The sequence below is a fragment of the Oncorhynchus nerka genome, linkage group LG21, assembly GCF_034236695.1.
Source record: "Oncorhynchus nerka isolate Pitt River linkage group LG21, Oner_Uvic_2.0, whole genome shotgun sequence".
NCBI lineage: Eukaryota > Metazoa > Chordata > Actinopteri > Salmoniformes > Salmonidae > Oncorhynchus > Oncorhynchus nerka.
In genome coordinates this window covers 11,784,474-11,797,352 of record NC_088416.1, presented here as the reverse complement: position 1 = coordinate 11,797,352, position 12,879 = coordinate 11,784,474, and the positions used below count along the sequence as shown (strand labels likewise).

Here is a 12,879-nt window from a genome sequence, read left to right as displayed (position 1 = left end):
CTTCAGTTTGACCGTTCGTTGCAAAAGTGATATGTTTTGGTATTTTAGTAGTAAATCTAGCTATTTTCGCCCCTAGCGGTACCAATGAAATCATAATGTAAAGGCACCTTGAGAAGGTGCCTCTACGTCATTTCAAGGGAGGGGTTCTGTATGAAATACACTCCCTTCTAGATGTGCTGGGTGGTTCCACCTGAAGTCTTACTATAAAAGCAGGTGAAAGCCTGCCTTATTTGGAAATGATCTTGGTAAGTGGAGTGTGCCAATATATTTAGCATGATGCTACCTTGACTAGACTACTGACGTTACACAAAATTCAAAAGAAAGTAAGGTGCATTTCCCCATATGGACATAAATTCTATGTTTTTGCTTACCATTTCATACACATCTACGCATTTGACAAAAAACATGTAAACTATGAGGATTATACATTCATAGTTGTAGCTACATCCTAAGAAGAAATAGATGACAATGGTGGTCATGTGAACTTGTTGTATTTTTTCCCAAACACTGACTGATTGGTGGTGTGGTCTAAAACAGATGGCTCATACTGTTGAATGGTTGTGAGTTCTAGTCAATATGTATAAACCCTGGATGACCAACAGGGGGCGCTGTATTGAAACCACATTGTGGATTCAGATTCCTGATTAAAACCTTTCAAGTGTAGATCAGATTACAGTTTTTTTCCAACTGCTTTACACAAGTTTTCAAAACTGTCTCCTTTTTTTCAAAACTCTACACACAATTCCCAAAACTGCACACACAAAATGCAAAATGCCTCACATCTCCTTCAAAATGTAACACTGCATTCAAAATGCCATAAACACATGTCAGAATGAAGCACTTGCATCAAATGGCAAACTCTGCTTTCATAATAGTACATTTTTGGATATACCATGTAAACACTGTTGTTTTAAATCTAAAGCTCTCTGGTCTTTCATAGGCTTATATCTATATTTCAATACAATGTTCTACAGTTAAAGTAACCTGCTGAGCGGGGTAACAAGTACACTGTAAACACCAATGCAATGTAGAAACAGAAAATATTTATTAGGCCAAACATTACTGTTGTATACAGTAGCATACAACAAAACCATAAACATATGTAAACCAAAAGTATATTCTTTAGAATACAGTAAAGAACACAATTTGTGTGTGTGGGGTCCCGGGGGGGGGGGGTCAGTCCAGGAATTGGTGGGGAGGGGGGGGTCACCAGTGCTAAGCTATGCTTCAGCTCTTCTCCGGCCTGAGTCTGGTCACAATACTTTGTCCACATCACAGGATACGTTTTCTCTTGCCAAACATCGAGGGAAATATCTCCTAGCATGGCTTATCCAACCTTGGACAGAGGCAACCTCTATGTCCCCACATAGATCATATTTATAATTGCAGTCTCTTGTACATCTGTAAACAAGCGTCCTCGTCCTCCATGATGTCTTTGCCTTTCCACTCTGTAAAGAATTCAAACACAGTATGTGTTCAGCATAGGAACTGTAAACAATGTACAAAATGTAGTACAGCATGATAACCAACCTTATTCATTCAATGCAGTGCAGTAAATGGATGGCTTAGAGTTACAAATGTTTATGCAATACTATGCAGTCGTACGTATTTTACAGTACATTGCTGTAATGCTAAAATAGTCATTAGATAGTTGCATACCTGTTCTCATTTCTGAAGGTTCGAATTATGGACGCCACTGTAAATCGACTCAAGTTGGGCTAGACTCTCAGTCCAGCCTCTCTCGGTCAAACCATGGTTGATCACATGATCAACAAGTTTTGCCCTAATCTCATTAGAGATGGCTCTCATCAGAGATGGCTCTCCTTCTCTTCTTTGCCCTCGTCCTCTTCCTCTCCCTCCTACTCTCTGTCCATTGTTGGCATCCATTGTTCAAAACAGGTAATCTGACCTTTGACCTATTTATAGGCCTATACTACAGTAAAGCAGTGATTGGTTAGTGATCAGTTAAGCTATTAGTGTTTGCACATGTGAGGAGTGTGTGTGTGTGACCTGGTGAATAAGTGTAGCATTTTGATTGGTTGTGTTTGGAAAAGGAAAGCAAGTCAATTCCTGTTCGATTTTTGTGTTTTAGGTAGATAATTATGTGTAGTGTTTTGAAAAAAGTGTTTTATGCAATTGACAACTGAGTCAAACGCTGAGAAATAGCTTATGGTTTTGGATATTTGGTGTGTAGTTTTGCACTTTGAGTGAGAGGTTTCAAAAATCGTGTGACATGAAAAGATTTTGTGTGTAAGCAGTTGGAAAACTGTAAACAAACAATGGAATGCAGTATCAGCTTTAAAGGAGTAGTTCAGTATTTACAACTTGATGTTAGATGGTTCTTCAACCTTAAAGCAGTCTATGGGCCAGGAAAAACTGTAATCAATGGTTGTTTTTTCATTAAACAGCCATTACAAACTTACTTTAGCCACCGCTAGCTAACAATCAATGGAAGAGATGGGGGGGATGTGAATGGCCAAATCACCTTTAAGTAACATCAAGCCAAATATGGAGTTATTCATTGATTTCATCCTTGAAGTAAAAGCTATAAATGAGCTATTTTATTAACTGTAACTATATTTCCATCACACTACTAGACCGCAAACCCTGCTAAGAGCTATGTCTTTGTTTCTAGATTCGACTATGTATTGGGTGAGCGGACATGGATCGAATACTGGCCCACAAGTGATGAGTGCAATATGCAGGGTCAGGAAAATACCAGGAAAAGATGTTTGGAAATCAATGACTTTGTTCACGAAATGCAAAGCGAAGGATGTGTACACTAGAGTGAACATGTGTTATTCTGTTCTTTTCATTTGACACAGTCATTTTATTCCTTGCACAAGAATGTCTTTGTACCAAATGTAGCCTAAATTAGCACTATTACTTGTCAATGAAAATGCTTTTGTTTGTTTCAATCGCCTGTCGAGTCAGACCAAAGACTTACAAAATGGGACCGATGCCACTGCTTTGCACTCAGAATTAAGGAGATGAATTTATGGTCCAGCCCTTTGATTGACTAGCATTCTGTCGATAGGTGTATTTGTACATCAAGCTGCCTCACGCTACAGACACAGGAGATGGGTTTCTGCCCTATTGGCTGTTCTGGCTCAGACAAGGCTTACTTACTTAGGCTGTGGCCAGAGATGTTGCATTCGCCACAGTTCATTTTGAGATCTTTTAGAAATGTAATGCATATACAAATGACAATGTGTGAATTCACAAACCACAAACTGTTATTAACGTTACTGTATGCCTTCAAAAAAGACAAATAGCTTCCTGATAACTAACATGTTACTGTACTAACAAGAACAAAGACAATGTACACCAAACTTGTAAAAAATAAAAATAAAAAGTTTAATAGGACAGCTGTACAGATTGTAAATGTCCTATTTTTTCCCACAGTCGCCGCACAGCTGCACACACAGTACATGCATTAACCTTATGTAACACTCCTATGGTGGGCTGTCAACCCTCTTATGGGGAGAATGAGGTCATCAAAAGGCACTGGGCCAACTTCTCTCCAGATAGGCTTGTGGCAGTTAAACACCTTCACAGTAGTAATCAGCTATAACTGTTCATCAAGCACACCACTGGAAAGGTGTACTTCAGATAATAGGTCTACAGTTGAAGTCAGAAATGTACATACATTTAGGTTGGAGTCATTAAAACTAGTTTTCAACTACTCCACAAATGTTTTGTTAACAAACTGTAGTCTTGGCAAGTCGGTTAGGACATCTACTTTGTGCAAGACACAAAAAAAAATTCCAACAATTGTTTACAGACAGATTATTTCACTTATAATTCACTGTATCACAATTTCAAAGTTTGCATACACTAAGTTGACTGTGCCTTTAAACAGCTTGGAAAATTCCAGAAAATTATGTCATGGCTTTAGAAGCTTCTGATAGGCGAATTGACATCATTTGAGTCAATTGGAGGTGTACCTGTGGATGTATTTCAAGGCCTACCTTCCAACTCAGTGCCCCTTTGCTTGTCATCATGGGAAAATCAAAAGAAATCAGCCAAGACCTCAGAAAAAAAATTGTAGACCTCCACAAGTCTGGTTCATACTTGGGAGCAATTTCCAAAACCCTGAAGATACCACGTTCATCTGTACAAACAATAGTACGCAAGTATAAACACCATGGGACCGAGCAGCCGCCATACTGCTCAGGAAGGAGACGCGTTGTCTCCTAGAGATGAAATAAATCCTTCTCTCTACTATTATTCTGACATTTCACATTCCTAAAATAAAGTGGTGATCCTAACTGACCTAAAACAGGGAATTTTTACTGGGATTAAATGTCAGGAATTGTGAGTTTAAATGTATTTGGCTAAGGTGTATGTAAACTTCTGACTTCAACTGTATATTTCAGGTATTTATTTACATTACAAAAAAATACAATGTGACTTTTTATCAAATAAATGGATCAGAAAATAATGCCAAAATAATTTGTGAGGTTTCAAATACACACAGTAACAACGTCAAAGGACTAGAGAGGTGGAAGCAATAGGATAGCAACTCCACCTAACCAACCAGAGAACTACAGTAGAGATCCCTATCATATCCTTACAAACTACCCAATCCTCTTAGATCTGCCAGAGGGAAATCAACAAGGAACTGAGCAATAGAGGCCTAGCGATCTGAATGGATTTGGGCCACAGAGCAACAGGCAGCCGGATGCAGCTTATCTTTCTTCCTCTAAAGAGGAAAGTTGGAAGGCACACGTGTCACAACTCCTTTTGTGCAGTTAGCAGGAGAATCTACTGATCTCTCTTCAGTCCTCACAAGTTCCTCTCTACACAGCTTCCGTCCACCACGTCTGGGCACCGGCAGGTGAAGCCGCCGCGGCGAGGTAGACAAAGGTGTGAACAGCCTCCGTTGTTCGAGCAGTAGTTATATGCTGTGGAAGATATTTGGATAACATTACCATCATTTACAGGAGTTTCTAGCCATTTGGCACAATTGTACTTTAAATTGTACTTTGATATCAAATGCACACTACATGTGGTCTGAATAAGAATAAGAGCAAACCCCACCAAAAGCAGCAGTAGGGATATTCACAGTGCTATAACAACATACACAGCTACATACTCGTACACTAAAAACTGTTTAATTGATAACATGTGACATTTCACACACACAAAAAACATTCACTGTATGCTCTAGGAGTGTTTCAGACACCCAGAGTACTTTGAAAAAGACTGCCAGAACAGATTTACACTGTTCTTGGTCCTGCGGTCTTGATTATGCAGTAATGTAAACCAGACTGAGAGCTCTATTATTAAAACCTCTACAGGATCGGTGGGTCCCCATCAGGACGGTTGAGCTAACATAGGCTAATGTGATTATCATGAGGTTGTACGTAACAAGAACATTTCCCAGGACATAGACATATCTGATATTGGCAGAAAGATTAACAAGAATTTAAGCTAACTGCACTGTCCAATTTACAGTAGCTATTACAGTGAAACAATACCATGCTATTGTTTGAGAGTGCACAGTTATGAACTTGAAATGTATTAATAAACCAATTAGGCACATTTAGGCAGTCTTTATACATCTTTTTTTATACAGAAATGCAATGGTTCTTTGGATCAGCCTAAAATGTTGCACATACGCTGTTGCCATCTAGTGGCCAAAATCTAAATTGCGCCTCGGCTGGAATAATACATTATGGCCTTTCCCTTGCATTTCAAAAATGATGGTAAAAAAATATATATATGTTTTATCAGATCTAATGTGTTACATTCTCCTACATGAATTGAACATTTCCATAAACTTCAAAGTGTTTCCTTTAAAATGGTTTCAAGAATACGCATATCCATGCTTCAGGTTTTGAAGCATGAAGCAGCTAGATTTGGGTATGTCATTTTAGGCGAAAATTGAAAAAAAGGGTCCGATCCTTTAAAGAAAGAAAATGAAATAAAAATAGAAATATAACAAATAATTAAGGAGCAACAATAAAATAACAGTAGCGAGCCTATACACAGGGGGTTCCGGTACAATGTGCGGGGGCACCGGTTATTCAAGGTAATTGAGGTAATATGTACAGTTGAAGTCGGAAGTTTACAAACACTTAGGTTGGAGTCATTAAAACTCGTTTTTCAACCATTCCAAAAATGTCTTGTTAAGAAACTATAGTTATGGCAAGTCGGTTAGGACATCTACTTTGTGCATGAGACAAGTCATTTTTCCAACAATTGTTTACAGACAGATTATTTCACTTCACTGTATCAAAATTCCAGTGGGTCAGAAGTTTACATACACTAAGTTGACTGTGCCTTTAAACAGCTTGGAAAATTACAGAAATATTGTCATGGTTTTAGAAGTTTCTGACAGGCTAATTTAAATATTTTCAGTCAATTGGAGGTGTACTTCAATCAAAAGAAATCAAGACCCCAGAAAAAAATGGTATACCTCTACAAGTCTGATTCATCCTTGGGAGCAATTTCCAAACGCCTAAAGGTACAAACAATAGTACGCAAGTATAAACACCATGGGACCACGCAGCCGTCATACCGCTCAGGAAGGAGACGCGTTGCGAAAAGTGCAAATCATTCCCAGAACAACAGCAAAGGACCTTGTGAAGATGCTGGAGGAAACAGGTACAAAGGAATCTATATCCACAGTAAAAATTAGTCCTCTATCAACATAACCTGAAAGGCCGCTCAGCAAGGAAGAAGCTACTGCTCCAAAACCACAATTTTTTCCAGACTTTTTGGAGAAATGTTCTCTGGTCTAATGAAACAAAAATAGAACTGTTTGGCCATAATGGCCATCGTTATGTTTGGAGGGAAAAGGAGGAGGTTTGCAAGCAGAAGAACACCATCCCAACCGTGAAGTACGGGGGTGGCAGCATCATGTTGTGGTGTGCTTTGCTGCAGGAGGGACTGGTGCACTTCACAAAATAGATGGCATCATGAGGACGGAAAATTATGTGGATATATTCACAACATCTGATGAAATTAGTCAGGAAGTTAAAGCTTGGTCGCAAATGGGTCTTCCAAATGGATAATGACCCCAAGCATACTTCCAAAGTTGTGGCAAAATGGCTTAAGGACAACAAAGTCAAGGTATTGGAGTGGCCATTGCGAAGCCCTGGCCTCAATCCAATAGAAAATTTGTGGGCAGAACTGAAAAAGCGTGTGCGAGCAAGGAGACCTACAAACCTGACTCAGTTACAGCAGCTCTGTCAGGAGGAAGGGGCCCAAATTTACCCAACTTATTGTGGGAAGCTTGTGGAAGGCTACCCAAAATGTTTGACCCACATTAAACAATTTAAAGGCAATGCTACCAAATACTAACTGACTGTATGTAAACTTCTGACCCACTGGGAATGTGATGATAGAAATAAAAGTTGAAATAAATAATTTTCTCTACTATTATTCTGACATTTCACATTCTTAAAATAAAGTGGTGATCCTAACTGACCTAAGACAGGGAATTTTTACTCTGATTAAATGTCAGAAATGGTGAAAAACTGAGTTTAAATGTATATGGCTAAGGTGTATGTAAACTTCCAACTTCAACTGTATATTTCAGGTATTTATTTATAAATTATTTTGGCATTATTTTCTGATCCATTTGATAAAAAGTCACAATCAATTTTTTTTGTAATGTAAATACAGCTTGCAGCTGTGCTTCCCTTCGTAGTCCGTAATAGTTTGTAAGCCCTAACCCTAACCCAACCATTTGTACCTCTGCATTAGCTTTAATGTAAGGCAGGGACTGCTGTATGTCTAAACCTAAAACCCCTTGAATCCAAATTTGAAAAAGACTGTCTTGATGAATGGTTAAAAGCAGTTGGCTGGCGGTTCACCATCCTAAAGCCTTTAATCACACAACATCGGGCATCATTTTTCTTTTTCAACATCGGCCGTCATTTCACGACAATTCTGCATGTTGATTGGCCACCGTTCGTCGACACTCATTAGGCGATCTACAGCACATAGCCAACTATACTATAAGTACTTACTATACCACTCATACTGTACACAAATTAAGGCCAGAAAGTAAGAACAGATCCCCATGGTGGATGGGATCAGACCAGATAAATCCAGAGGGAGCCCAGATGTATGAACATGGCAGACATTCCGCCCGACCCGAGTAATTACATCCAGACCATGTGAGGATATATATGTAGGAAGGGGGGAAATCGGGCGGTTGCTGAGTAAAGTGAACCTCTGCATAGCCAGCTGTAACGTTACAATTATGAGACTCTCAGATGTATCCATGTACAGCTGCGTATTTAAAGCTATGTATCCAACTTGACTAATTCTGCTTCAGTGCTATATAACTAGTCCAGAACCACAACCGTTAGAGTTGGGATCAATTCCATGGAATAGAATTGAACATACATTCAGATCACGTGCGTGTGTGTTTATTGTATAGACCTACACCAGTGGTCACTAACCAGTCGATCGCCAAACATTTCTGGAGAAAAGCCGACGATAAAGGCATAAAGGGTCCCTTTTTTTTGTGTTGCGCTGTTGGCGGCAGGTGCACTTGATTCAGAAGCCCTGCGCACCGGGATACAAAGTGTTCCTATTTTGAACCATTTAATTTGTCTGAAAAGGCAAACTGCCTACCCTGTGGACCAGGAGATCTCTGACGAAATTGAGTGTGCCAACTGCGTTGGCCAATTGGATAGCTCAAATCACTGTGCCTACCTACAGCTTCCACGACCCTAGCCTATGAGAGGTTTCATGACTTTTAAAACCATGACCAGAGAGACTGTCAAATAACACAGCAAAGAGCGGCTGTTTTTATGAGTGAGTTCACGTCTGAGTTTTATTCAGCACTGTTAACACTGTTTTTATGAGTGAGTTCACGTCTGAGTTTTATTCAGCACTGTTAACACTGTTTTTATGAGTGAGTTCACGTCTGAGTTTTATTCAGCACTGTTAACACTGTTTTTATGAGTGAGTTCACGTCTGAGTTTTATTCAGCACTGTTAACACTGTTTTTATGAGTGAGTTCACGTCTGAGTTTTATTCAGCACTGTTAACACTGTTTTTATGAGTGAGTTCACGTCTGAGTTTTATTCAGCACTGTTAACACTGTTTTTATGAGTGAGTTCACGTCTGAGTTTTATTCAGCACTGTTAACACTGTTTTTATGAGTGAGTTCACGTCTGAGTTTTATTCAGCACTGTTAACACTGTTTTTATGAGTGAGTTCACGTCTGAGTTTTATTCAGCACTGTTAACACTGTTTTTATGAGTGAGTTCACGTCTGAGTTTTATTCAGCACTGTTGGCACTGTTTTTATTCAACACTGTTACAAAACATAAAACGTGCTTCTCTCTACTTCCACTCGCGCTGTAGCTGCAATGAATGAGTAGCCAGGTGTATCGATAGCCCTGCGTTTTGATTACTATTAGCAGCTTGTCGTGTCTGTTTTAATATCAAGGAGTATTTCACTTTCTCGGGTCATAGGAAAAACAGGAATTTGTGCCTGAGGCAGATGCAGTGTGACTCGAGTTTCGCCATCAGGTGGAAGACTGTGTCCCGTCTCTCTGGTCAGCCTCAGAGGACAGGAAGGAGGGACCATGAGAGGCAGACCCTCTGCTGAGGCTAATGCCATGTTCAAAACAACTGGGAACTCGGAAGTCTTCCAACTTCAGTGCGTTCAAGACAAATGGCAAATCTGAAGAAAAAAACAAGATCCGACTGAACATTTTTTATTTGACCTGCCATCCAACTCGGAAACGCTGGTCTCTTTTTCTAGATCTTTCCGACCTGATGTTCACCGATGTCATAATTGGACCTTTTTTTTCCAGAGTTACCAGTCTTGAAAGCATTATGACCATCAGATGCAGGTACCTATAATCAGTCCAGCGAATGATTTACATTTATGCTCAGCTGTGCCTTGCAAGCGCTACACCAACTGATCTATTTTATTATCAAAGCTCGAGTTTTGAAATATAATATGGTCTGAGAATGACAATATTGGCAGGCCAGGCATATAGCCAATATGCTGTGATAATGTATTAGGACTACTGCACAAACCTCATTCCTACAGAACTGTTTTTATTAGGTTAATGTTATATTTTTTAAGTCATGTTTAAAAAAAATCAGAGTGGTGGATCTCGGCTTGCTTTCGACTACGAAAGTGATCTTGACTCAGAAAAGGTGGGTGACCACTGACCTAGACTATCTCCAAATGGTACCCTATTCCTTATGTAGTGTACTTATTTTGACCAGAGCCTATAGGGTGCCATGTGGGATGCAAACCAAGGCTATTGAGAGAGTGAGGAAGTGTGAGGAGGCTTACCTTGTGGGCATTGAGTTGGGGTCGTGGCAATGCCGTACACTCGTGAACGCTTCTGTGGCAGAAACTCGTCCGTCTCTCTGTCCGTTGTGCGGTCCACGGCTACCACCGCCTCCCTGGCAACAGCAAACGACATTATCAGAGCATTTTCTAAACATTCGCTGGGCCCCCTCGGGACCAACGTTTGAGCCATGCCCAGTGCTATAAAGTACTTAAGTAATAATACTTTAAAGCTGTACATTTTGGGGGGTATCTGTACAATACTTTACTAATCATATTTAACAACTTTTACTTCACTACATAACTAAAGAACATGATCTACTTTTACTCCATACATTTACCTGACACCCAAAAATACTTGTTACTTTTTGAATGGTTAGCAGGACAGAAAAGTAGTCCAATTCACACACTTATCAAGAGAACATCCCTGGTCATCTCTACTGCCTCTGACCTGGCAGACTCACTAAACACAAATGCTTAGTTTGTAAATGCTGTCTGAGTGTTGGAGTGATCCCCTGGGAATCTGTAAAGAAAAAAGAAAATGGTGCCGTCTAGTTTGCTTAATATAAGGAATTTGAAATCATTTATACTTCTACTTTTACTTTTGATACTTAAGTATAATTAAAACCAAATACCTTTAGATTTTTACTTAAGTAGTATTTTACTGGCCAACTCACTTTTACTTGACTCATTTTCTATTAATAAATCCCTTTAAAAAAAAATGTTTGCCTAAAATTACGTACCCAAATCTTACTGCCTGTAGCTCAGGCCCTGAAGCAAGGATATGCATATTCTTGGTACTATTTGAAAGGAAACCCTTTGAAGTTTGTGGAAATGTGAAAGGGATGTAGGATAATATAACACAATAGATCTGGTAAAAAATTATACAAAGGAGAAAAAAACATTCTTCTTACCATCATCTTTGAAATGCAAGAGAAAGACCTAAATGTATTATTCCAGCCCAGGTGGAATTTAGATTTTGGCCACTAGATGGCAGCAGTGCATGTGTAAAGTTTTAGGCTGATCCAATGAACCATTGCATTTCTGTTCAAAATGTTGTTTCAAGACTGCCCAAATGTGCCTAATTTGTTTATTAATAAATTGTAATGTTCAAAATTAGGCACTCTCTTCAGACAATAGCATTGTATTCTTCCACTGTAATAGCTACTGTAAATTGGACAGTGCAGTTAGATTAACAAGAATTTAAGCTTTCTGACAATATCAGATATGTCTATGTCCTGGGAAATTCTCTTGTTACTTACAACCTCATGCTAATCGCATTAGCCTACGTTAGCTCAGCCGTCCCGTGGAAGGGAAACCGATCCCGAATATGTTTTAAGGTATATTTACTTTTACTCAAGTATGACAATTGTGTACTTTTTTCACCATTGGTCACATCAAATAAACATTGTCATTAAACAAATGTGGACATTTATGAGACAGTCGCGTTTTTAAATAAATAGTACTCTTTCAAATGGCTATGAAGAAAGAGAGCATACACCTCATACTCATAACTTTGAAGTCGACTACACATCTAATGAAGGCTCTTACTCTATTGACTGCCGTGAAAAAAATACATTCTACATGACAATAATCCTTTCTATCATTCATTGCCAGGGTTTTTGATTTATTTTCATGAACCTTTTGAAAATGGGCAATATACTGACCTGGTGTATACAAATCTGAGCATTTTAAGTAACGGGAAATGGATGCATGCTCATGAAATAGGTGTGTATGAATTAATGAATGAATTAAACAAATCAAATTGTATTCGTCATGTACACAGCTTACAGCAGGTATGAAAGGTTATTATGACAGATCATTAAATATCTTTAGGCAAAAATTACAGACAGTAGCCGACAATTAGCAAATTAGAACTCAAATTATTGATATGGAATTTATTTGTATATGATTTAAATATATATATATATATATAAATAATTAGAAGCCTATAGTTCTAGACCTACTGTATTTCTATTTTAATGCAGTCATGTTTTAATTTGAAGCACCTTCACTTGTTTGTAACAATTGCAAAGACATTGGCGACTTTGTATTTCTGGTCAACTTCATTCTGCACTTATCGTCAGTCACAGAGAGACAGATAGGCCTGAACATCTTGATTCTATGTATAGCAGAGATTGTATGTGTATAGTAGGATAATCTACAGAAGGGCAGTCTGTAAATAACAAGCATTTTCAAGAGCAACTTTAGTAACAATAGTTTTGGGAAACAGCTTGGAGATTTAACGAAGCTCCTACCAAGGTTCAAACGATGAATTTAGCCTTAAGATGCTTTTGGGAAACCGGTCCCAGGTCATCATACCTTCTCCAGTCAGTGTAGTAAAGGTTCCTCCCATGGGATACGATGGCGAAAGGATACTGAATCCCCTCCACAATAGTCCTACGGTTCCTACTGTTGGGGTCCATACACTGTACCTTACGAGTACCTGTAAAAAAATTTTTTAAACATGCAGCAGTCAAACCAACATCCCTGCTGTGAGCACCAGTGGTGTAAAGTACTTAAGTAAAAATACTTTAAAAAGTACGACTTAAGTAGTTTTTTGGGGTTCTGTCCTTTACTTTACTATTTACATTTTTGACA

At 38.8% G+C, this 12,879-nt stretch overlaps 2 protein-coding genes across 2 annotated transcripts in view; one reads left to right on the top strand and one right to left on the bottom strand.

Moving 5' to 3' along the window:
- LOC115103919 (complement C3-like) overlaps positions 1–3,374 on the top strand; it is a 46,956-nt gene extending 43,582 nt beyond the window's left edge. The window contains exon 41 of the mRNA XM_029624978.2: positions 2,636–3,374. Coding sequence (XP_029480838.1) covers positions 2,636–2,786 — 151 coding nt within the window. The 3' untranslated portion in view covers positions 2,787–3,374. The remainder of the gene's footprint in view (positions 1–2,635) is intronic.
- Positions 3,334–12,879, bottom strand: part of LOC115103918 (nidogen-1-like) — an 81,143-nt gene continuing 71,597 nt past the window's right edge. Inside the window, exons 18-20 of the mRNA XM_029624977.2 lie at positions 12,601–12,724; positions 10,282–10,394; positions 3,334–4,907 (exon numbers count right to left, since the gene is read on the bottom strand). Coding sequence (XP_029480837.1) covers positions 4,789–4,907; positions 10,282–10,394; positions 12,601–12,724 — 356 coding nt within the window. The 3' untranslated portion in view covers positions 3,334–4,788. The remainder of the gene's footprint in view (positions 4,908–10,281; positions 10,395–12,600; positions 12,725–12,879) is intronic.